The sequence below is a fragment of the Esox lucius genome, chromosome 14, assembly GCF_011004845.1.
Source record: "Esox lucius isolate fEsoLuc1 chromosome 14, fEsoLuc1.pri, whole genome shotgun sequence".
NCBI classification, from domain to species: Eukaryota; Metazoa; Chordata; class Actinopteri; order Esociformes; family Esocidae; genus Esox; species Esox lucius.
Genome location: NC_047582.1, coordinates 30,313,548 through 30,339,917, shown reverse-complemented (window position 1 = coordinate 30,339,917; position 26,370 = coordinate 30,313,548). Strand labels below are relative to the sequence as shown.

The 26,370-nt window shown below is 42.9% G+C and overlaps 1 protein-coding gene across 3 annotated transcripts; it reads right to left on the bottom strand.

Annotated features, from left to right (window-relative positions):
* Positions 1-2,719: 2,719 nt before the first annotated feature.
* ajm1 (apical junction component 1 homolog) lies at positions 2,720-22,545 on the bottom strand. Of its 3 annotated transcripts, none has more exons than XM_020053139.2 (2): positions 22,485-22,545; positions 2,720-8,360 (listed from the first exon to the last, which is right to left on the bottom strand). In XM_020053139.2, exon 2 carries the CDS (start codon positions 8,304-8,306, stop codon positions 5,007-5,009), a length of 3,300 nt encoding a protein of 1,099 aa, XP_019908698.2. In that variant the 5' UTR covers positions 8,307-8,360; positions 22,485-22,545; the 3' UTR covers positions 2,720-5,006. The 3 variants fall into 3 exon arrangements, with proteins under 3 accessions (XP_019908698.2, XP_010887930.2, XP_019908699.2); XM_010889628.3 differs by lacking the exon at positions 22,485-22,545 and adding an exon at positions 20,516-20,719; XM_020053140.2 differs by lacking the exon at positions 22,485-22,545 and adding an exon at positions 14,395-14,454.
* Positions 22,546-26,370: the final 3,825 nt, after the last annotated feature.

Genomic DNA, 26,370 nt, shown 5'->3' with positions numbered 1-26,370 from the left:
TCAACTCGTACATAAGTTGACCTTCCAGACCAGATCCAGTCTTTAAGTCGGTAGTGTAGCAGATTAATGTTCAGTTTGGTTATGAACAGCTCTGCTGAAACCACTTGCTTTTATAGGTCTTTTACATTGTTGCGTCAATGCAACCACATTAACTGACTGGAGAACGAGGCTTACGTCATAATCGGCTCATCCCCGCGCTTCGGTGTAATACATTCCATTGTGTGATTCCCTAATACATTCATATGTAAATACCGGTTTTTTTCTCATATGTTGCTTGTATGTCTGTGTATTCGACACACGGTGGCAATATAACCACATACACTGCAATTAAATTAAGGGAGAAAAGTAAATAGATAAGGGGACGAAATTTGAGTAGGCTTATAATAACGTTATTCGACGTAGTCAGTAGGCTATATATTTATCCTTCGCGAATAGATTTAAGTTGGCCTCGTTGGTACAAAGGTCTACGCCGCTGACGCTGGCTATCACACGAGACCTCTGTAGCAGGTGTTCAAATACTTACCACTGCTCTTTTATCCACAAATAGGCTACTATTTCTTCATTCCAATGAAGCATAAAGATGCCTTAGAAATAATAATAACGCAAATTCCCGAGAAATATATTGAACTTTTTTTTTAATAAAGATCAAAGCGCTTGAAAATAACAAATTATCAAATAGTTATGTTATTGGCCCAATTAACAGTGAAATATTCAACAACTAGGCCTATGAAAAAACCTTCGGGAAGCTATTTTGATCATGAGAATAATAGTAATAGCAATTGTTGCGGTTGCTCTTCGAGGCATCAGGCTGTGTATCTGTTAATTAAGGTACTTTGTGTCAAATGCTGAAGCAAAAAGAGCTTTTTAAAATGATTGATTGATTGATTTAAAAGGATGTCCAACGAACGGCCGCATTTCGCTGACAGATAAACAACCTAAGCGTGCGCATGAGTGGCGGGAAAGATTAATTTCGAAATCTCATTAGAACTTTCAGGTGGAACAAACGTCAGCAAAGAGAAACATAGATTAAACCTATGGAGGGATTTGTCAATGGCCGGCATAAGGGAGCTTTGGTCGTTCGTTAATTATGGCAGTTATTACATGGCTGGATGTACCCTATTCTAGATTATTATTTATTTAAATGTAGTGGCTATGTGCTATAGGATTGGACAGCCAGGTACACATACCAATTTCTCAGAGGAAGTGGAAAAAGATGCAGAAAAACACTCCAGGTTTCAGCAAAGATGATTCAATTCAAGTCTTTTAAACTAGCCCCTTAACAAGGCTAAACACAGAGAAACAGAACATTTTACTTCTTCCAATCCAATTCAGCCAACATGAGGACAGGTTTAAAATTCGATTGGATCTTTTTTTAAGTGACCCTAGTCTAACCTTTGAATTGGTCAGATGCTCGATTAGGTTCTGGGTCCATATGTGTTAAGAGATGAGATCTCTAACAAAGAAATCCACACTGAACGGCTAGTCTATAGGTCAAATCTCCCCTTCCAAATGTCCATATCATTCTGTTTTTTTACAAGTAATATATTACCCCAGCAATTAATTTGGTTCGCCAAACCTATAGACAAAACCCAACAAATCAGGGGAGTTGCGGAAAGCTTGCCGTGATCTTCAACTCTCCCAAATTGGAAATTGTTGTGATGAGACACGGTGGTATATACTTCAACTATAAGGCATGAGTTTGTGTGGTATGTGGCCAATATACGACGGCTAAGAGCTGTTGTTAGACTGGCCTGGACACAGTTCTTTGCCAAGGTATATTGGCCATAGTAACAGACACCCTCAAGCCTTATTACATTTCTTGATGAGCAGAGCTTTGGGTGCAGTCTTGTGTACGTGTGTAGTTAGCAGTGACGTGTCTGTGGGACAATTGGCCCATTATGGAGAGCCACAGCACAGCAAAGAAACCTGTTCAGGTGTTGTGATCTTTTACCAACCCCCTGCCCTATACCTTCTAGTGGAGAGCTTCTGTAACCGTGGGTGACCGCGCTCGGGGGAGTGGCATGAACGCTTCTCTCCTGTGTGGTCTTACTAGCACATCACACATAAAACATCTCGGAAATTGATCTCAAACTGTTCTTGGGCTACAATACAATAGGGTCTGTCATGTCTCCGCTTAGGCCAAAACTTCAACTGCTGGATATGAGCTCATGAAAAGACTGAGACCAATGTACTTACTCCAGGAGTTTCGAAAGCACTGAACGGGCTTCTTCCGTGTGGCTTTCAGCCCCAGATCCTCTCGGGCATCCCTCACGACCCACTTTCTGGGCAAGTATGTTAAGGCCCCGCCGACACAGCCATTGTCCACCAGGGAGCCTGCAGGTGCACCTTCCTTTCATGAACTAATGAGTGGAGACCAGTGGCCCCCTGCCAGGCTGCTCTTAGCTTTCCACTTGGGTTTTTTACTCACTCCCAGTGACCATCTACTTGGCCCTCCCTGTTCCTGGCTTTGCAGGGGAGCTGGCTAGCAAGGAAACCCAGTACACTGGCTAAGTGGCAGCTGGTTTCCTTGGCCTGCTGCTGGCTGGTGAGGGATGAAGCTTAAAGGAGCTGTTTGTTTAGTTTACCATGACTGAAGCAGACACACATGCTTGTCCACGCACACAGGAGCATACGAATTGCATTTTGTGATATCGTTCTCCACAAGAATCTCTGGTGGTTGTATTTCAACCCAAAAAGCAGGCAGACAGCATTGCCCAGTGTTCCCATTCCATTTATTAGATATAGTTTATAAATACCACACACTCAGATACATACAATGGAAGTAGAAAAAATACCACAAACAACATTTTCTAAACATTGTTAATGTGAGGTCTCTTCATTTCCTTGTTTAAACTTGAATAGCTGACACAATGAAAAATATCATATTTTTTTCTTTATATAGTTCTCAACCATCTTAAAGATCAAATCATCAAGCAGAATATGGTCATCATCAAGGTAGTGATAAAGCAAGAGGAAAATAAATGCGAAATACATGCAGTCAGTTATCTCATTGCATCTGTACATCCAGTCAGCCAAACCAGTATACAATATCTGTGCTACAGGCTATGAACAAAAGTACTTCCTCAGAAAGTGTTGAGCTATAACATGTAACTCCATGTAAACCTGATGCTGACAGATAATAGAGCTCAAAAGAGCAATAGATACTGAAAATTGGTTTAAAATAAACTCTAGAATTTATAAATAGTAATGCTTTTTTATCTAGTTAATCCAGGAACAAGATATATACAGTAAATCCCTTTGCTCACCATTTCATACCCGATGCGTGTAAATATCCCACTGGAAATCCTCACACCATATGCCATTCTATATAAATAATTCTGCTAAATGTAATTTATAATTATTATTCCATTAAGGATATTTTGTCTCATCATTCGTCTTTTTATGCAGCATTGTCGGAAGCGAACCTGCAAGCAAGTATTTAATTGTACTGTGTACCATGTATCCACTTGTTCATACGACACACATATATGCTTCACTTAAATTATTTATTCCTGGAGTCCATTGTCAGAGACCTGTATAAAATAAAATTGTAGAGAAATGCTCAAGTAACATTTCCTAACAGTTCAATATTTTAATCTCCAATCTAAGGCTAAATAAAATTATAATTTTCAGACAACGTAGCTGTTCCTATCCCATTTGCTTTTCAAAGTCCCATACAAAAAAATATCACATATATAAATCAACCTAGTGCCGCACAATACACAACTAACTTCTTCAAGCATTTAAACTTTACTTACCATACAGCTACAGTGCCAAACGTGGCTCACCTTTTTCTAAGGACAACAACTAGCGAATCTCGCTAATTTCATGTGTTATACTCTGTGAAATATGTTAAAAATAGCCACTTTTCAACTAGCTTATATGAGATTGCATGATTCCACAGTACCACCTATTTCTGAAGTTGATAAATGTTTGACTTCCTCTACTATTCACAGTGTTTCAAATTGAACAGTACAAGCCAACACCTGTTGCGTGGAGCACATGACTGGTACCATATCAATAATGTTAACTTCAAGTCCATTATTGCTCCAGTATTTCTACCAAGCACACATTAAAGCACCATTTTAATGAAATGTGTTAAAATTCACGTCATTTAAACCACTTTGAGGAATAAAGTAACATCTGACTGCACTGCAATCTTAAGCAGTGATACTTTGAAATCTCTTAGGTTTTTGTTGGATTTTCACAGCTTTCCAATTTTTCATTAACAATGTCTATTAGAGCATTCTGAGAAACTAACTCAAACTCCACCCAAAGTAGTGTATTTTGCCAATCTCAATTTTAATAACTTCAAGAATGGTAAATCGTTTGTTAAAGATTTAGTAAATAAAATATTGTAAATTTTAAAAGGAAGAGTAGATACTGGATAATATATTATAATATATAATATAATATACATGGTATTCGTGTCTTATTTTATCAAGCAAAAATAACAGTTTTATAAGAATGTGGAAATCAACCCACTTAGCATTTTCCTTTGCATAGAAAGTATTTGAGTAACTCTGAAAATAATCCATGTTTAATATTTTCTGCATGATTTGCCATTTTAAATCAGATATGAAAAAATAGTCACTTTATACTTAGTCAAGGGAAAGGGCTATGCATTTTTGGGGGGATTCTTCCATATGAGAAAATTACAAAAATAATTAAAAGATTGTTTAAATACCCAAATTATATTCCAACAATAATAAATCAGAGTAATGTAATAGAAAATAAAATGGGATCAATAAATGATTCATTTTGTGAATACAGTTTTCGAACTGGTGAATTACGTAAATGAATTATATAGCCTATTATACTCGTATCCAAATCAGGCAATAATCCAATGATTTACACTGACCACACCGACATGAATATATCTCTTTTCAATAATAAAATACAAACATTTATAATAAATAGGCTTGATATATAGATATGTATAACAATATATATGTATTTCTATACATATATATATATATATATATATAAACAACAAAAAGGTGCACTTAAATTATGTCATCGAGAAGATGGGGAGTGCCTACCCAGTCCAGTGTTCTAGGTTCAGAAGCAGCCATGATCATGCACATGAACTGTTTACCAGTCCTCTTGTCAATGGGATAGATGGTTGTGGGGGTGAACCTCCTGTTACTTTCCACAAACTCGCAGAGCTGCTGATATACCTTTGGATATTCATGGCGTAGAAAAACCCCTCGAATTCGCAGCTCACGCTGTATATTGATGAAGCAGATCTCCCTGGCCTTCCTGCCCTCCTCTCCTTCTTTGTCGATGTCAGCCATCCCAGGGGGTGGCGTGAGGATCAGCGTCTCCATGTCACTGTCTTTTTTGTGGACCTTACTCTTCTCTGGGCTGTAGGAGGCGAGAGCCACCTTGGCATATTTCCTGACAGTTGGGGCTTGATTCCTTGGCGAGGGTCCATCTGGCATTTGTTCCCCAACAGCAATGGATACATTCAAGAGAAAACATTCGTTTGGGTCATAGTCCCTGCCTGCCTCCTGGAGCTCCTTGCAATACTCCCCTAGGTTGTCCTTGAAGCCTTCCAGCTCACGTAGGGACAGGTAAGTTGGAGACATCTGAAGGCTTTCCAGGCCGTACTGTAGGAAGCTACTGGACAACCTTGGATTTGGGAATCCCAGGAAGAGCACTCCCCTTCCTCGGGAAAGGAAGCCAACTTTGGCAATGCGCGAGAAGGCTTTGTGGACCTCAACTGTCTCTCGGCAGTGCTTGATGATATGGCGGCATACGCTACTGATCCGGCCATACAGACAGCTCTCTTTGTGAATGTCCCAGTCCTCCCGGCGGCAGTTGCGGGAGCAGTAGTAAGTATAGCAGCTGTGGCACGATTTGAAGTAGAGGCAAGCGTTGAACAGGGTCTCTGTCCTTCTGCACTTGTTGTTCGAACACATCATGCTGTCATCTTCATCCGGGCTCTGATCCGGGGAGCACTCGTCCGCACTCTTTAGGGCATCACTGCTGCAGTCCATGTCTTGAAGGGCATCTGGGTTCATTCTAATCGAGGTGGGCTGCTTGTCCAGGGGTGGATCCTCTGACCCGGTCTTTGAGCCCTTTCTGGACAAAGATGCTGCCTCTTCTTCATCAATCAGCTTTTTGAGTTGGTCCAGCAAGTCTTCACTTGGCCTCCTACTGGCAGTGGGTTTGTAGTCAGTAACAAGATCAGCTAGAAGCTCATCAAGTTGCTCCAGGCTTTGCTGTAGAGAGGCGCTGTTGTGTGTCTTTTCTTTGGTGAAGTCCACAGAGCAGGACATAGTATCCGGCTGAGAAGATTCTGGAAATTCAGCCATTTTTGAGTCCAGCACATCCCAGCTGGCAGACCTCGCCTCGTACTTGTTAAGGTTGCCTGGCCGAATGTCATTATCAGTGATAGTGATCTCAGGGGCAACAAACCAGAGCTTACTGGAGGAGGTCTTTCCTGACTCAGATGTTGGGCTTTTGTCAATTAGAGAGTTATCAGACAAAGATAAGGCTGCATAACGTCTTGGAGAACTTGAAAGATTGACAACTACTGGCTGTGGTCTGTCATCGTCAGCCGCATTGCGTTTTACGTGGGCAAGAAGGTTCTCGTAACTCCGGCCCCTCTGAACTGGAATAGGCTGCTCCCTCTCCACACGGGAGTTAAGGATATTATCCCAAGACCTAGAGTAAGGTTTGGAGTCGGTGCCAATTCGCGTTGGCTCAATGCACGGGTTGGCATACCACGGTGTGAGCATCGGCTCTTGCCTAACCACTCTGGTCGGGGTGATCTGAGAGACATACGATGCCGGGTGATGAGTGGAGTAACCAGACACCTCAGACCCATACCAGTCATCGGGTTGAGGTTGAACAACTCGAGCATGCCGACGCCCCTCCGTATAATATGCTCTAGCTGGAATGTAATGCTCCTGGGAAGGTGCGTACATCTCATTCGCGTAAAATATCCGTGGCGGAACAGACTGAATTGGATACGTCCTCGGATCGTCCCCATAGAACGTTCTTGCCGGTGGAGTCTGAATGATGTACGGCCCTGGTTCACTTCCTGCATAAGCTTTTGGATATGCAGCCTGAACTGGGTATTGGTATGTCTCGCCCTCTGTGTAATAGGATCGGGCCGGTACAGTATGCACTGAGCGAGTCCTTGGATCGTGTACATACTGCATTTTGGGAGGAAGATTTTGGCTAGGCATACCATAGCGATCGTCTTGATAGTAACTCCTTGGTTGGGGATGAGCTGCAGCCATGTATCTCCCAGGGTCATCTGCATAAAATAATTTGGTTGGCACATTGGGACTGGAATGAGCCCTGCGTTCCCTACCATAGTAATCACTCTGGGAAGGCATTTTTTGCAGAGGTATCTCCACGGGCTGAATGTAGCTATTTGGCATGCTGCGGGAATACTGGTACGCCTGCCTATACTCACCACTGAAAGAGTCCGTGGGAGTTGGGGTCCTTGAAAAGGAGAAATGGCGAGGTACTGTCAGGCTCCTGTTTCCCCCACTGGGGTACTTCTGCCAAGGTATGTCAACTCTGGGAGTAGCAGGTTTTTGTCCCGTCTGTTGTAAGACGGATGCATCTGGTTTGATGTCCACCCGACACCTGACGTGAGGGCTGGTGGCCGGTTTGTCTGGCCCTCCCTCTTCTACATGATCAGCGACATAGAGGGGCGAATATCGGCTAGCATCACTCCTCTGTGGCTGGAGCTTTATGGGATGCACCTCATGCATTAATGCCCTGGTTGCTGCGTAGGAGCATTCCCTACGTGGTGACACCTCTGGTCTCCAGTTAGGGTCTCTAGGTGCCCTCTGGGCCTCCCTGCCTCTCCTCCTCGTGGAAGGGGACCCCTGAAAGGACACAGGGGTAAGGTTGGTTTGGACTCTGGGGGCACTTTTTGACCTGGTCCTTTTCCTTTGCTCTGGAACAACTACCTCACTCGCCCGCTCTGTGGCCATTGGCTGAGGGGTCAGTCTATGGCTGAAAATATCCGGTGCAGAAAAGCGATACCCCTGCTGACGACCCACGGCATTCCAGGCCACATCTGGATTGGCTGCATGCCTGTCAGCCCTCCGGTAAGGGTACTCCATTGAGAATGTGAGGTGTTTCAGGTACTCCAGTGACTTGTGGTCAAAGGTATGGCAGTGCCTCTTGTTATCCCGATTGTTCTCCAGTGCACTTCGATTTGGGAAATCACATCGTTCGCGGGATTGGGAGGACTTGACGTGTGAAGAAAAAGGGGACACTTTTATATCTTTATACACAGTCGACACCAGTATGTCAGGTGGGTCTGTGCGTGTCATCTTAAAGGGACTCTTCTAGTTTTCCCCATCAAGTTGATTTAGGGTGGACATTCCCTGCAAGGGTAAGAAGACATAAATGTATGAGCAAAGTTCATGTTTATATGCAAGGCATAACAAATAACGTTTTCAAAATGCAAGTGTGTTTTACAACGTAAAGGGCAAAAAGCTTATTGTAAACATCATGGCATCGCAAAGCACTCAAATTGACAGAAAACTGGAATTATAATGGATTGGATATCTCTACTAGTGCTGTAAATCAAAGAAGATATCCTAGATCAAGACACATTTGTGTTTGCCACTGTCTTTAACCCTAAGGGGGATCCTGTCGTCTGTATTGTTGAAGTATAGGATCGAATCTCGCCCACTGCTCTTTCAGTTACAACCGTCCTCTATGTCTGCCCATTTAATGCATTCAAATACCTCAAAAAACATATTGAAAATAAAACATCACTCAACACTCCGGCAAACTGACAATGGTCAGGACTATCTAACCGTGCCTTTTACAGTCACACAACCATACATAGGCTGGAAAGCTAGAAACGAAATATCCTAGTGCAAATCATTTACTCAAATTGTAAAAAGGTTTATTATAATGAGATAGATCGTTTAAGGATGGTTGTAAATAGAATGCACATGGATAAGTGGGTCGGTAAGCGTTTCCTCGAGGGCATTGGAAGTGTTATTTTGCAGGTTGAGGGAGGCTTGACAGGATTGATTCATAACAGGCCTTGAATGACAATGTGAAAAATGATACACATTTGGATGTTACCATTATTGTACGATTGTGTAACATATTCAACTATTTTCCAATATCATAACGTGTCTTGCTAACTTATTTTTCTTATCACAGTTTGACAGCCGAACAGCAAGGCAGTCATTCAATGCTCAAAATAGTTTCTCTTGAGCCTTTTTATGCCTAGACTTCAGAAAATAATGGTCTAAGCAAAATATCAAGGGACCAAGTTGCCAACACAGAACAGCAATCTCATTTACTTCTGAAAACAGCCAATTCTTGCCAAGAGCATACAAAAGTACTGTAAATCACTACACGAAAGAGCATATATCAACTTATAAATGCCTAAAATAGTGCTTAGCTTGTGAACATTCCAAATGTATTGCAAAGAGAATTCATTCTTGATTTAACGTAATACTTTGGTGCATGATATATTTGGTGCATATGAAGCCATTCCATTCCAGTATCAGTGTATTTTACTTAATGAGGTACTGAATAGGTGATTACCTGAACCAAATCTTATTTAAAGAGAAAAAGTATAAAAACCACTGCTGTGGTCATCACTATGATCTTGCAATAGGACCAGCTGAATGGCAAAAACAGTGCAGGTAGTACCTCAAAGGTAATTTGAATGAAAAGATAACTATTCAGCATGACAAAAGAGTTGAAAAGAAAAGCTTTGAGTGAGGAAAAGAAGGGTTCAATTCTAGCTTTATTGGCAGAGGGATACAGTGGGCGTCAGGTTGCTTCCATCCTGAACATTTCAAAGATGGCTGTTCCTAAGAACAAGGTTAAGCAACAGACAGTGGGGACAACAAAGCTACAAACTGGCAGAGGGTGAAAACCCTCTCGGTCCACTGATCGAGATGACCGTCAACTCGTTCAAATGTCACTCAACAACCGTAGGATGACATCAAGTGACCTACAAAAAGAATGGCAAACAGCAGATGGGGTGAGGTATTCGGCGAGGACAGTTTGTAACAGGCTCCAAGGGGCAGGGCTGAAGTCATACAAAGCTAGAAAAAAGCCCTTCATCAATGAGAATCAAAGAAGAGCCAGGCTGAAGTTTGCAAAAGGCCATAAGGATTGGACCAGAGAGGAATAGAGTAAGGTCATCTTCTCTGACAATGTCAAATATTCAGCTTTGCCCAACACTTGGTCGTCTAATGGTTAGACGGAGACCTGGAGAGGCCTACAAGCCACAATGTCTTGTACCCACAGTGAAATTTGGTAGATGATCGGTGATGATCAGGGGGATGCTTCAGCAAGGCTGGAATCGGGCCGATTTGTCTTTGTGAAAGACGCATGAATCAGTTATCCTGGAAGAGCACCTGCTTCCTTCTGCTCTGACAATGTTCCCCAACTCTGAGAATAGATTTTTCCAGCAGGACAAAGCTCCATGTCACACAGCCAGGTCAATCAAGGTGTGGATGGATGACCACCAGATCAAGACCATGTCATGGCCAGCCCAATCACAAGCCATCAAACAAAGCCGAGCTACTTGAATTTGTGTGCCAGGAGTGGCATAAAGTCACCCAACAGCAATGTGACAGTCTGGTGGAGAGCATGCCAAGACACATGAAAGCTGTGATTAAAAATCAGGGTTATTCCACAAAATATTGATTTCCGAACTCTTCCTAAGATAAAACATTAGTATTTTTATTATTGAAAAATGAATATGAATTTGTTTTCTTTACATTATTTGGTTATTTTGACCAGTTGTTATTTTCTACAAATAAATACTCTAAATTACAATATTTTATGTTGAATTTGGGATTATTGTTATCAGTAGTTCATAGAATAAAACAAACCTGTTCATTTTACTCAAACACATACCTATGAATAGTAAAACCAGAGAAACTGAATTTTGCAGTGGTCTCTAAATCTTTTCCAGAGCTGTATATAAGGAGGGGAAATTCATATCCCAGCCGTTGGGGTTTCTAGCCATCGTCATGTGCCAATGCCAGTGCTCCCACAGCTTGGTGCTTAAACAGAGGATTTCTTAAGTCTGGACATGTAAAACCTTCACTCCACTCATACTGGCACCTGAAATGTAGCAATATTGTCACAATGCCATCTCCTATCGCGCCACATGGACAAAACCAGTCACTGCAGCCACCCAAAGTGCATTATTGATATGCCTGAGGTTCAAATTCCGTCCACTGAGAGGTGAAGTCTTCTGGTAAAAACAGGTGGCTAAATAATGAATAAGACAATATATGTCATATACTGTTCCTACATTCTGGTATTTAAACAAATTATTGGAATTAATCGCGTAAAGCTGACTCAGATTAGCATCTTGCCGTAAACCTTTCGGAAGCGTCAACTGTTATACTGGGACATGCGAGATCAGAAAGAAAACTGGGTCAATTCGCTGGCCTCTAAAGGAATCGGGGGATTAAGCCAAGTTTCAGCCTTCTTTTAGCCTCCAAGGGTTAACTGTATACAGTGTTCATTAAAGACACTCAAGTCTTAGGACCTGGAAGCTTGTGTTGTCTTGCTGGTGGGACATCTGGGATATCTGGGATCTGGGATCAAGCATCACACTAACCTCCCCATGGAACTGTGAAGGCCCGTCTACTATGGCAACTTCTCAGGGTGACCATAGACTGGGCACACTCTGCCTCCACAGAAAAACAACCGCAGACATTATGACGACCCACAACGATATTCCTATGCAAGTTTTCATGAAGAGATCTGCATGTCAAATAGAATGTTATTTGTCACTGCTTCGTAAAAAAGGCGCACACACACATAGCAAACGATAGAGCAGCATGAAGAATCTAGCGCGAGGAGTCAGGCTGTCTCACTAAACCGGAGGGGAACATTTGACATCCATGCGACTGTTAAGGTTCAGCTCACTCTATTACTCCAAGGTATTTCAGTTGTAAGTCAGCTGTTCCATCAGAGAACTCAGTCTCTCTCTTTCATGTTTTTTTTTTGGTTCGGGTCTTTGGGTCTGAAGCACAAATGGACCCCTGAATGGTAGCAGGTGTCTGCTGACTCTACATGTCCGCAACCTTTCAACCTGGTAACTCTGCCAGCTCTGAGACGTGTGACTATTGCATGGGCTGTGCATTTCAGCCATGAGCCATACTCTCTACACGGCAAAGCTGGCTCAATAGTTAATCTGCTCTGGCAAGTGCGCCTTCCCAGTTCGCCGATCATTCCAACAAACTTGGTCGTTCCAAGAGGCTATTTCGAGAGTGATGACGGCGGCCCGCTGGTGAAAACATGTTCAATGCCACACGGATGTGTTTAAATGCCCACTGAACCCATATCTACACACCGCGCTACAGCAGACAGTATCTGCTCGCACTCCTGTCCTAACAATAACATGCAACACAGACAGTTTTGGATACAAATTCACCGACGATAACAATAAGTGGCCTTGTCTCTGAGGAATCTCAACGGGCGGCTTGGACAACGAGCTTTGGTGAGAAATGCAGTGATGTCACTTCTGTGAATGACCAGTGGTGTGTAATGCGGCCTCGGCAAACATTCACGTCACTCGGCACACGGAAGAGAAGTGTCGACACGGATTGGCCATCTCAACGCATTTCTGAGGACTAGCTTTGTATGGCCTCTCTTCCACAAATCGCAGAACCCAGCTGTGTTCTAGTAAAGTATTTGAAGACACTAGGAGCACTTCTCGTCTCAAAGAGGCATCATGTTCCTGTTGAAAGGCAAGGCCCATTAGATTAAAAGCTATTGAGTCAAATCAATGGCTCCAATGAAAGCCCCTTACACATCTGAATGTGTAACACTTAGAACCAGTGCATTTGGTGCATTCTGTTACCCTAAGCATTTCCCCCGCCAATCATACAGTATTGCGGTCTTCACCTGTTTCTTTGTTCGACCATTCATTACTGTTCAAATACACACTGTTGAGCATTTTGACAAGTCTAGAGAGATAAAGTGAGTGTTGAGTGACACTCATTGCGTCTGAAATGTATACATTTAAACATATACTGTATCTTGCCCAAATCTAGTCTAAGCAGCAAGCATTTTTGGACAACAGCTGGTTGGTCGTGAATATCAGCTGGTTGGTCGTGAATATCAGCTGGTTGTCCAAGAATATCAGCTGGTTGTCCAAGAATATCAGCTGGTTGGTCAGGAATATCAGCTGGTTGGTCAGGAATATCAGCTGGTTGTCCAGGAATATCAGCTGGTTGTCCATGAATATCAGCTGGTTGGTCAGGAATATCAGCTGGTTGGTCAGGAATATCAGCTGGTTGGTCAGGAATATCAGCTGGTTGGTCAGGAATATCAGCTGGTTGGTCAGGAATATCAGCTGGTTGGTCATGAATACAGAACTGAATGTAAGAAACTTGAGGTGAAAACAGAGCAATAAAAAAATCAACACTGCAAATTGGCAAGCGCTACTTATTATAGCAATGACCAGCTGACAGATCTAAAAATTCTCCATCATCGCCTCCTCATTCAAATTGTTTTGACCGCCGCCTTTGTGTTGCTTATCAAACAATCTGCAGATTTGCATACCGTCCAACCTCTTTCTGCCAAACGAGCTGAGTGTCATAGTAACAAGCCCAGACTGTGAAAGACCTGGCTCTCCAGCCATTCCTGTGTAGCCTAATTACTCAATTTATAAGGCAGCATAATGCCCCTGGCATTATGAGAGATCACTCACACCCTACGTACACTGACAACACACTGCCCGGGAAAGACCTATCTTTGGGCGTTTAACCGGCAAAAAAATGAAAATACAACACTTCTTGTATGGAAAGTCGGCACTTACATGCGATTCCGTTGTGTAGGAATAACTTAAAAAGAAGAAACACTCTAGTGTGGGGGATGCAATGGGATGTTCTGTGAGGACTACTCCTGTTCCATCACTAAAAGACTAGTAAGTGCCACTTCACTGTGCTCCTATTGTTGGCACCCTCCCGTACAGAATCTCTCACAGGACCATCTGGTCGTGCTGCTCTGGTGGCAAGGCACAGCAGCCACGCCCAAACCTCCTCACGCTGCCGCGTAACCTTGTCTAAAGCCTCTTCTGACTCAGGGGGGGACCCAAAACACGGGTGCACCTCGGACCTCCTAATCTCCGGGTCACACAGTCCCCAACCGGCAACGATTAGCCCCTTGATTCCACCCCAGTGAACTAATGTCTCTGGTGATCCGCAACACCTGGGGCTTTTTTTTTTGGTACGGCCCAACTTTCGGGGATTCACTGGGAACTGAACAATGGAAATCCCCCCCACTATACACAGCCTAACAAGACATGACGGGGAGTTTCAGGGCTCCTGACCCAAAGTAGCACTGGAAAACCTTGGAGTGTATTAAATGTGGTCGTTTGGAAAGAGTATTGCATAGAATCTTCACTTTCCACACCCTTGGTTTTTGCTCTTCATCACTTCTTGGGAGTTATGCAGATGGGGGTCGAGTATAGGTGCGATCAAGGCCACATGCACCAGAGGCAAAGACGGAGGTGAGATGTTCTCTGTAAAAAAAAAAGAAAAAAGAAAAGCAGTGCTACAAGAGTTAGCCCCACAGCAGCTTGGGGAAATGTCCACACTGATGAGTAAACGACTTCAACAGAGCTTAATATTTTACTTAACTGCAACAAAATCCCAGGGGTCCTAGCGGGTAGTCACTCTGAAGTATATCGTTGAGGCATGATTTTTAATTGAAAAGACATCTGCTGCCCCAATGCCTCCATTCCCCCTCCACAAACATGCACACACATGCACATGCACACATACACATACACACACGCACGCACACACACACAAGATGAGTGACGTTGTGGGTCGTCACTAGTGAGTTGAATAGTAAGGCTGTTATACTCCACAGAATAATGTTTTTAAGTTGAGTCATCTTAAAAAGCAAGGCAATCAGCTGTAATGTGACTTTCCAGTTTTATCAACTTTGCTAGAAAAAAGCCCTGTTAATATTAATTCTTAGTTTTTAAGTTAAGTAAACCACAAATCGTTTTGCAGCTGGTTATGGAAATATTTTAAGTAGACAAGATTTTAGATTCCTAATATATATATATATGTAAATTGTAGGTTGAGAGAAGACGTTGTTACAGTCCCATTCGACTCCATTCTTAAATTCTTATTAAATAATGGTCCACATAACGAAGGAGACAGTGGGTTGGTTCTATCATAACTGTAACAGGACACCAGTTCAACAGGTAGAATTGTAATACTGGTATGAACGACTCAGCTTACTTACAGCTTTGCTGTATCAGGTTTAATACCTCTGAAATATACTTATATTAACAGTGTGTATAAATAATATTTTTACATTAAAGTAAAATTTAACTAGCAGAAAGGCTAACAGGGTATTCTATTAATGAGAATTATTTTACATTGCGGGTCTCCACAAAGTATCCATCAGCCCCAGCCCGGTGCTAACCTCTCTAAGCGAATTAAGCTTGACCTGCACCTGAACAGCGATGCAACTCCTTCATAATCTCCACTTTTCATAAGCTCTGAGACCTCCAAGACATTAGCTAATGCCTGTCATCTTTACAAGAGCTACATACACTCTCGCCCCTGGCTGGGTTGCGACAGACGGAAATCAGCGATTAACAAGGACACTAGGCGTGCAAGCACACTGGATGGCCTTTTTGCAAAAGCTTCATCCGTGGGGACTTGGCATCGGTGGCCTAGCAGTCGGAGAAGTTTACCATCTATTGCCAAAAGCCTCTTTCTATCACTATTTCTCTGCCCACCTCTCTCTCTTTATCAATCTCCCATTTTTATTCCCCAGTCGCCCCATTTCTCGCCTCCCGTCTGGTCTCGTTAATTCCATGGCCATCAGACTCCCTGCCAGCATCCTGTCCACCCAATCGGCTCGTTCCGTGCCAACGTTCGCCCTGTCACTCAACCCGCAAACCCTCACTTTCTAATCTTTAAAATCCAGCCGCCCCCCCCGGGTTACTGGATGACATCATCTGAAACAAACCCACCAAGAATTTCCCCTAGAAAAACCTGCTTTCCAGGCGGGGCTCAGCAGCACCCAAAGCTTGTCTGAAAACTATCACTGAATAATTCTGCAGTGCAATTGTTTTACCACATTAATCATTGACAATGTGATCGTTGAAGTCCTTTTTTGTGGTGGAATGTAGACGTTGTACAAAATAAAAGTAATCTGCAATTTGTTCGTCACTAACTAATCAAACTATCAAAAACAAAGAATAATATTGGAAATGCTGTGTCACCCACCTACAGCATGTTCTCACCCAACCCAATGTACAGCATATCCTTTGCAATGATTTAAATTGCCAATTTAAGGCTTTAAAATGCTTATAGCCGTGGCCTGGCGGTCCATGTCTGAACTGCCATTATCCATTTATAATGAATAATTATAAAACCTCCACCAGTAACATGTTGGTCACGTTTCATGACCCGAAATAAAAGATATCAGATATTTTTCATATGCAAATAAAGCACATTTGTCTCATGACATCCAAAGATTAGGGCCTAATTTTGATTGCCTGATTTCCTTATATGAACTCTAACTTAGTAAAATCTTACAAAATGTTGAATGTTTCGTTTACATTCGCGTTCAGTTAATATTTAAAAAGAATGTAGTCAAGTGACCATACCTTTAATATAGTAAGCAAAGATTGCTAAATGAAACGTAACTCCTGCTTCTGCAGATGCTCTGGCTCAGCGTTTCAGTCTATAGACTCTAGAAGCTGGGTAGCGGTGTCCAGGGCGTTCTAACGGCAGATGGCAGTGACTACATTAATGGACGTAACCTTGGCGTAATGTCATGTTCTCTCCGTCTGTATAGCTTGACAGGCTCATAATCCAATCATCTTCCTACTTAACCACAATAGTGTTTTTACTCCATAGCCTGTGGCGGCCTCAGTCATGCTTCTGCTCAAGTGATTCCTATATTCATAGACGCAATTCTACCCTGGCCATCCTAGTAATCGCTCATGCTCACTGAGTCAACTTCATTTGTCCTCAAAAGGGAGTTTAGGATTATACCTTCCAGTTATGCTTATTTCTGTTCTTGTTGTGTCCTGAATTTATTTTATGTTCTTGGGTTTATCCAAGCTGTGTAAATAAACATATGTGAAGAAAGGAGTTCAGACGAATCATAACCAAACTTTAGCGGGTAACTCTTTAATACATTATGGGGGGTAAAGGGTCAGACACAAACAATCACATTCCGGCACTGCAAATTCAATGGGTTACATCTGCCTGTCACTTGGCTGTAACAACCAAGAGATCCAAATCTCTTGATAAACGTCCACACCATCCAACTCTTCAGCGAGGCCAACCTTCCAAACCACAGGAGCACGCGCTCAGTGGTCACAATGCCAGCACAGTTATGACCATGCGATCACCTGGAATTGAACCCCGATGTCCTTGCTACCATCAGTCAATCATCAGCTCGGTTGACTTGCAGTGAATCGCGTTTATGATGAAAGCCTAATTGTGCCGTTTCAATAACAATTCCTGCTAACGGCTACTTGGTTGTCAATTCCCATAAATGTCCTGGGAATGCATCACTGCCACTAGGCCACTAGACACGGTGGAGGACGCAGAGAGCAGGCAATGTATTTTATTTTGTAGAAAAACAAAAACACATGCAACATGGAATTATCTAGCCCCTCAGAGCAGTTTAGCTGAGTCGGTCAGGCTAGCCGCTAGAGGCTAACCACTTGGCTTGCATCAAAGCCAGACAAATGAATGGTAGGGATACTTAGCAAAATGCTACATGTGGATAGGTTTAGACCCAGTGAGAGAAGCCCATTTTTATTCAGCCATCCGGCGAACCAAACATTGTTCGGGCTCCACGATCCATAGCGCTTGATATAAAGACACTGGCAGCTACAGGGGACAACAAGAGTGTTAATGTATCAGCTACTGGCCCCTATTTGAGACAGTGATATCTAGGCCAACACGAACGAGGGAATTAATTCACCCCCACCCCTTATAAACACAAAACAATTACAGCAACACAATGAGGCTGTGTTCAAGATCACTTTGTATTTGGGTTTTTTAAGAGCTTAGACCTCTCCCCGAAGTGGTTTGCGCAGCACGGCAGTGTTAGGTTGCCATTAGACTGGTGAGGCTATATTGGCCATTCCTAGAGTGTGCCATGCATCACTGGCTATATAGTTGAAAAGGACTGAGGAAATGGAGCAAAAGATGTGTGTGTGTGTGTGTGTGTGTGTATGTGTGTGGCACGCCAAGTGTGGGTTCATCTAGGCATGAGTGGACAATGTGTACTATATATAAAAGAGTATATTATTTTCACATACTGAGAACATCAACTGTTCATCCATGCTGGCTGCAGTGTGTGTGTGTGTGTGTGTGTGTGTGTGTGTGTGTGTGTTCGCATGCGCTTATGTGCATGTGTTTGAGGGAGGGGAGGGATGAAGGGTTGAAATCATACAGTGAAATGCTTGCAAGCACATTAATACAATGAAATACAAAGTAAATAAGAAAACAGTCGTGTTCAGGCATGGTCTGTAGAGAGGACTGTGCAAATGACTTGGCATGGTCGAGCAACTTGAAATGCATATAGTAAACTGTACTAGCAATGTACTAGCAGTGTGTAGCCAAGTATCCCTTTAAATATGCACTTGAGTCATGGGGAGGACCCTCTTATCCACAGCCACGTGTAGCGGTAATTAATATAGGCATTTTTTCCCATTCTGGCCCCCCCACCGGAATCGAACCCCAAACACTGGCACGGAAAGCACCATGCTTCCCCGAACGAGCCACGTTTCAGCCATCGCAACACCTGCCATTAACTGCAGTGAGACGCATGTGCGTCCCAATGCCATTGGTTATTGATGGCATCTCTTCACTAACACTCTCTCTGGGGAAAGCGTTTCGCAATGTCGGTCTTGTGCCATTTGTCACTGGACACTGACAGTTTCTCTGCGTTTACCTGATCTCAGGATCGGTTTGTGCAGTCTTTCGCAAACCCTGGTTATACACCGTAGGAGAGACCAGGAAGGTACGAGGCCCCGGGACCTGGTTAATCCACGGCCACTAAAGACACCATCTCAATATCTATAATCTTTGCACGTGTTTTATGTATTTATGATGCATGAGACCGTGGGTTTTATTTGAATATCAGAATATAATTTCACGGTCATTGTGCAGTACAGCCTATGGAGGGATTATGACCACACAGACAGATCTACAAGCCTATGCTCAAAAAAGGCCATACCGCTGTCGTGGCGGTTTTTATATGGACCCCCGAAAAGAACCTCTAGGAAATGGAAGACGACGAATCAACAGCTGCCTTTGGGGGACTTTAAGTCTCCTACAGGGTCTGTATCAGATCTATTCATTGTAACCTACACTTGAAACCTTCTCCACTTAACAGTGCCAGTCCACAGAGCCAAGAAAAAAGCATTGTATCTTCTTCATACCCTAAATTCACCGGACCAATGTGACTGAGAACACATTTGGGGTTTTTTTCAGCAATGACCTGGGAACAATTAGGGTTAACTGCTTTCCTCAGGGACAGAAAACAGATTTTTTAACCAGCTGGCGCAGGGATTCAATATAGCAACCTTTCGGTTACTGGTCAGATGCTCTAAGCGCTAGAATATCCTGCCGCCCCCATTTCTCCCGGAGCGCTCAACTGACTGCGTCCAGGAAAAGGCGTTACGGCCCAGTCCATACCCCTGCTCATGTTGCAAGGCGAGGCATGCATGGTCTCCCATCATCCTCCACCACGTGACCTGTGCGGGCCATTTCATCACGCTTAGCTGGAGGTTAATCTTGGTTGGGATGCCCACGAAGCTAGTTTTTTTTTTTTTTTAAATCACGTCACGTGGTTTACAGAGTAGTAAAGCTACGTGCTTAAGGGACGGTGAGGTTATTACCAAAAGGCATGTTCTCGACATTACATGCAGTGAATTCGTCGAGTGGTGAGGTCCCACGTTTTCAATTCCAGATGTGAAACAGGCTATGGCGGGAAGGAGGCGGTTTGATTCAGGATGACAAATGTGTACCTACTCTAGGGCTGTATTTCAAGATATTTGACGCCTCTATAAGAACACAAAATTCAGCAAATTCACCAAGACAGCAGTAGGAATTATTCAATAAAAAAATAGGACGAGGTAGCTTTAAATTCTAATTTTGAGTATTGATCTGGGTTTTAGAAGCCATGTCCAGGTAGAGTTTACACAAATGTGGTGCGCATTTTATCTACACCATTACTTTCGGTGGGCTACCAAAGTGTTCCAATGTGGATCCAATCCCAATGTGAAGTGCGCTCGAAATGACTGCATCTGTCCGTCCATACAGCCCATGCACCCATCAATAGGTTGTAAATGACTCGGTCAACGTTAACATTGAGCTGAGAGTTAGAGGATGCTTGACATAAAAATTAAAAAACGAGAGGTGAGGATAGCCAACTGCAATGTCAGATATACTGAAACTTAACCTATTTCCTTATTTGGATATCTGCAACTCACTACGGAGTCATATGCGGGTAATATTTTGAAGAACGTGACTCTTACCGCTTTAATCCATATTCCAAGCTCATGCTTGTCCATTTTTGACAGGGATGCAATGCTGCTACAGAAGCCCTTTCCGAATGACGACATCGAGCATCTTTAGAGGTAGAACAGTAATCCGCCTTATCGGTCAATCGTGTGCTCTTCCTCTTTTCACTGCTACTGGATTTTTGCGTGAGCCCTGCACCATCTACGTCGGATGCCGACTCTACCCGCACCCGGGGCTTCCAATGCGTCTAATATGCATTTAAAAGGGGCGTGCCGATTAGTGTGCACGTGAACAAACGCGCGCGCGTGTTTGTGTGTCTGTGTGTGTTTCAGGGAGAGAGAGAGAGAGAGAGAGAGACAGCCCATAGCCTACACACATTTTGTAGTCTTCCGCTCAACTGAAGCACAACTATGGTATATCGCTCATCCAAGGGTCTAATTTATCTAATGCACATCAAAGATTGGTACTGATTGTACTGTCGTACTGAGGCATGACAGTCAACCTTGTAATATTATGAATGATTTATTTTTAATATAAAGCCTTCATAATGATGATTCTTAATTGTTAAAGTAGCATATTTCTATTAATTATTATCTACAGTTATTTAAATATGATTAAAATCGTTATCATTCTGTTAATGTGTAATCAAGTATATTAAAAAGCAGGTTTTCTTTGCGGGAGTGGTATCCTAACAACAAAATGGAGTGGGCGTAAACAAATAGAAAAATATTCATGCGAATACATGATGTCATAATAAAAAAAAAAGTACGGTCTGTAATGATGATGAACTATTTATTGAAGTGATTTTTCTCCTATTTAAGTTTTTGCCTAAAAGAAGACTTTAGTACAATTCAACAACACTGTTTAGGAACTAGTTGACAGAATATTCACTTTTAAAAGGGAGATTTTCATTGGTCAGTAACTTTAAAGCTACAAGTGTAAATTGCGTTCACTTTGAAAGTGCCACCTGATCTCTAGGTGAAAGGGTCTTTGTATATTGAATATATTATACATCCCAGTACAAATACAAAGAATATCAAGAAAGGTGTAGTCATTGGCATGGTAAAAAAAATTACTAACAGGAGCTGGTTTGATTGACCAACTGTAGATTATTGAATGAAATAGCAAACATTTTCTGTGTCGACAATATAGAACACATATTAAACCAATGGGTTCTGAGATTACCGTTTTACTGTTTGTCCTGTTAATTTGACGGTCTGACTTCTAATTATATTTGAATAGAAGCTCAATACTGCATAATTAATGTCTATCTAAAACAGTGGAGGCGGGACTTGTGGTCTCAAGCAGCTGAATATGCTTTGAAATTAACTCCGGGTATAAATGCTGCAGGGAAGTTTTTCAGCACAGGGACCTTCCTGTGGACAAGCCCAGACTTGTAGTTAAGGTCGGGTGGATCTAGAAACACGTATGTACGATCAGTCAATAATGGTAAGGTCTTGGTTGACTCTAGTTATATATTTCTTGATGTTTGTCAGTCTAGTCGAGTACAGCACCGCACTCTGTCTTCAGGAGGAAAGAAAGTCATTGTGGTGAGTAACCGGTGACCACGGCAACCGACGGCAACCCCTCTCTGGGGTCAGCGTAACTGTTGAATGGGGAACTACATAACATGCTCACTCAAACCCCGTTCACACCCGTTCCAATCCAATGGAGTCCTTACATACGGTCTAGGGCGTATGTAAAACCAGGCTGGCCTAGATCGGCATGGCATGGCTTGACTTGGGTTGTCCCTACATTTTGAATGAGGTTTCGAGAGTAATCCTCAGACGTAGCGAGGTGCTGAATCCTCAAAGTCCATAGGTATGTGCATAGTGAAGTCCATCGTGTACGAAATGGAGTGGAATTTACATTGTCCTGGGCTGGACGGTCTGACATTGGGCTACACGTATTAGCATGCTACAACAGAGATGGTATTGGCTGTGTGACAGGGAAACCACCTTTTACATTCAAAATACAACTTACCTCTTTTCCTTTGGTCGTGGACATGTTGATAAGAGGTCTGTGACTCATCCATACGTTTTTGCACTTTCTGCAACATGGCATAAAGATGACAAAACCTTCAGAGAGCTATCTTCCCCGAGCTTCCCGCGCGTATTTACCTGTGCAGTGTGAATTATTATCTCAGAGCCTCACAACTCTACAATGAATGGCTGTCTACTTGAGGTGTTTTATCTTCTGTTACGATAATAGATCTTTAGATGGCTGGACGCTGCAGGTTTACAACGCCTCAGAGAAACACAAACGTAAGAGCACCTCCCTTAACGGGCCCTTAAACAGGTTGTGGGTCCGTGTGTGCGTGTTTGAATGGGTGTGGGTTGAACTAGTGTGTGTTGGTGTTTGTTTGTGTGTTGTAATAGTGTGGGCTACAGTACCTTCCACCAGTAGGATGGGTAGTGTGTGTGTTCTTCAGGAAGAACAGGATGTAGTGAAAACTAAACCCTGTAGCGTTGTGACTACTATTAGTTCTCTTAATCATCACTATTTGAAAAGAAGGGCCACAGGGTCTCTCATTGCATTGAATCTTGCTCGCTCCATCTGCGAGGAGTCATAAGACTTTAATTTAAGAGCTGTCCTATGAATTGCTATGCCAGAGGTCACTATGTACTTCTGTCTAATATTTACTTTTCAAGGGCAAGTTCCTGCGAAGAACATGTATTTGTTGAGTTCTGTGGAGAAGACGTGTGTGTGTGTGTGTGTGTGTGTGTGTGTGTATTGTGTACTTGTTGTTGTAGAGTGGAGGGGAGCCAGTAGAGTGAGCCGAGTGGAGTTGACATAGGAAAAGTTTGGCGGGCTGATCCAGTGTTCCGGATAAGTCAACAGGAACGCAAGCCAGCTGTGCACTCCCCAGGCTGTCACTGTGTAGCATGGAGGTGGCTGCTAGTGATGATCAATGGACTTTTTCCTTTGGGCCTTGGAGAAGAGGCCTCCTGGGAACTGTCAGTCAGTCTAGCGCCGGATGGACCAAAGAACATAAACTGCCTTAAACAGGATTATGCTGGAATATAGTTTAATCAATGGTTGCCATGGCCCCGAGGATAAACACGCTCATCTCCAACCAGTATCGTGTCAAATTTTGGGGGCTGTGGCTTTTGTGCGCGGTGGAACCCAAAATAAAATGGATTTGTACTGGCTAGTACGGACTCACTATTGGGAGGAAAGGCCTAAGATCATAGGTATATGATGTGTAATGAAATATCCTCCCTTTTGTTCCATTGACAGCCCCGTTCTTCTACCGTCCAGTGTATTGCTCAAGTTAGGCTACTAGTGAACAAGTAGAAAACAAAACTTGCCTATCGCAACACAGTTGAGGACACTTCATCAGACATTTTAGTAGCTCATGACCCCTTGTAGCTAGGCAATATACATATGGGAGCTAACATATGGGAGCTAACATATGGGAGCTAACATGCCCTTCTTAATTGACGTCTATAGTTTACAGTGTATCATTTAACACTGCTTAAGCAATACTCTAAAGGTGTTATATGCCCCCTTTCGATGAAATTGTTTCCGGGCAATAAGAACTACAACACAGTCTAGACATATTATCTGGCATCAGAATTGGCCTAAGTTGCAATGACCTTGGAATGAATACATGCACTGGCACACAGTAATTCCCACGAGTGCACGTATGGATATACGACTCCCCCAGACCCAGAGCAACATGCTTGGTGTAGGAGGCTACAGCCGGATCTGGTGAAGCGAGATATTGATTGGCCTCTGCTGGGGAAAGTGTGCTACTTGACAGCACTCACCATTCTGCCTACCATTCTGCCTTCCAACATGTGACCTGCAGGTTTGTGAAATGCAACAAACAGTAGAAGAAAACGCCACAGCTAGCCCGCCTAGCATAGCCTGGCTGGCACGTTGCTAATGACTTAGCATGTTAGCATTTTTGTGTCTTGGCCTACTCTGTGGGAGAGGGTTTCCCCCAGCCATGAGCACTCTTGATGCCCGACTAGTGCTCTGCCTTGTCCATGCATTATTAATGCGCCCTGCTCTGTGACTCTCCCGGCTGTGTCGATCAGCCTGCTACACTCCCCTGGGGAAGCAGAAGGAGGAAGAATTCCAGGTGAAAAGAGCTCGCTCAGCAGATCAGCCGCTGAATGGAATCCATCAGTACAACATGCACGCGCGTATTCTCTTTGTCAAAAACACACATGCACCATTACAGTTACTATCGCGCACGCCCCACCACACACACACACACACTCTCTCAGTCAAGATACAAAATAATTTCCAAAGCATTAGATATACCATGGAACACAGTGAAGACAGTCATCATCAAGTGGAGAAAATATGGCACAACGGAGACATTACCAAGAGGCTTCCAAGAGGCCTACAGCAACATTAAAGGAATTGCAGGAATTTCTGGCAAGTACTGGCTGTGTGCTACATGTGACAACAATCTCCCGTATTCTTCATATGAATGGGCTATGGGGTAGGGTGGCAAGATGAAAGAACACCATACCCACAGTGAAGCATGGTGGTGGCAGCATCATGCTTTGGGGTTGTTTTTCTTCAGCTGGAACCGGGGCCTTAGTCAGGGTGGAGTGAATTATGAACAATTCCAAATACCAGGCAATTTTGGCACAAAACCTTCAGGTGTCCGGTAGACAGCTGAAGATGAAGAAGAAGTTTACCTTTCAGCACGACAACGACCCAAAGCACACATCCAAATCCAGAAGTAGATTTATGTTTTGGAATGGCCCAGCCAGAGCCCAGACCTGAAACCAATTGAACATTTGTGGGGTGATATGAAGAGGGCTATGCTCAGGAGATGACCTCGCAATCTATAGTTTTACATATATTTAAGACATATTAAAACATATTAGAAAACGGCCAAAATCGAATATGTAAATATATGTATGACATATATGGCCATACATTAGTAATACATATAATACATATTATATAATATTATATAATAATACACATAAAAAAATATAGGCACGTATTAAAAATAAATGTTTTGGAAAGATATGACAATATATAACACTTCTGTGTCGGACGTCGTCTTTATTTCACTATGAATCCCATTTACAACCGTCATGCGTGTGTCGAATTCTGAATCCTCCATTCAGTTCTCTCTTTGTGCTGGGTTATGCATAGGTGGTTTTCCAGACAACATGGCGAAAACCACCCTGGGGTACATTACCAATAACGCATCAGTTGTAAACGCCTCTATTTCTCCGGTGGAAGGGACCTTCCTGGCAAGGGGGACTCAGTGTTGTGGTTTTAAAAGGACGTAGTCTAGATCTAAAGTCGTGGCATTCTGACATGGTAGGCCGAGTCCAAAGTCTCCATGCTGAATCTCCAGTATTAATAGATTAAAATCCCATGTGAGCTTGGTGATGGATTACTGTCATTTCCCATCTCGCTGGGGGGTTGATTAAAGGGGGCCTCAGAAGTCTGAAAATGTTGTGTTAGTCATTGTTGTTTTGGTTACAGTACTCATGTTACTAATGACATTTTTCAGACGTGATGTTTGAAGTACCTAGTAAATTTGTTGAACTCCACAATCCAGTTCAGATTTAATTTTTACATTATTTAAGTGAACAAGTTGATTGACAACTGAATGTTATTTTTAGCAACAACCTTGGGAGAATGTCGCAGTGGGATGAGAAGCATCTAGGGTTAACTGTGTTGCTCAAGGGCAGACACAACATAGCTTTCACCTCAGAGATACAGGGATTAGAAAAAGGGACCTTTTATACACTAGTCAGATGCCCTAACCAGTAGAACATAATGCACATGAAATGCTAATATCACTACTAGTTTCTGGATGGGGATTGTGCCACAAATACTAGAAATACAAAAGTTTGCATTTGGAAACAGTGCCAGGGGAATA

Bases quoted from the DNA above. Each gene is read 5' to 3' on its own strand.
- ajm1 (XM_020053139.2), bottom strand. From the start codon at position 8,306: ATGACACGCACAGACCCACCTGACATACTGGTGTCGACTGTGTATAAA.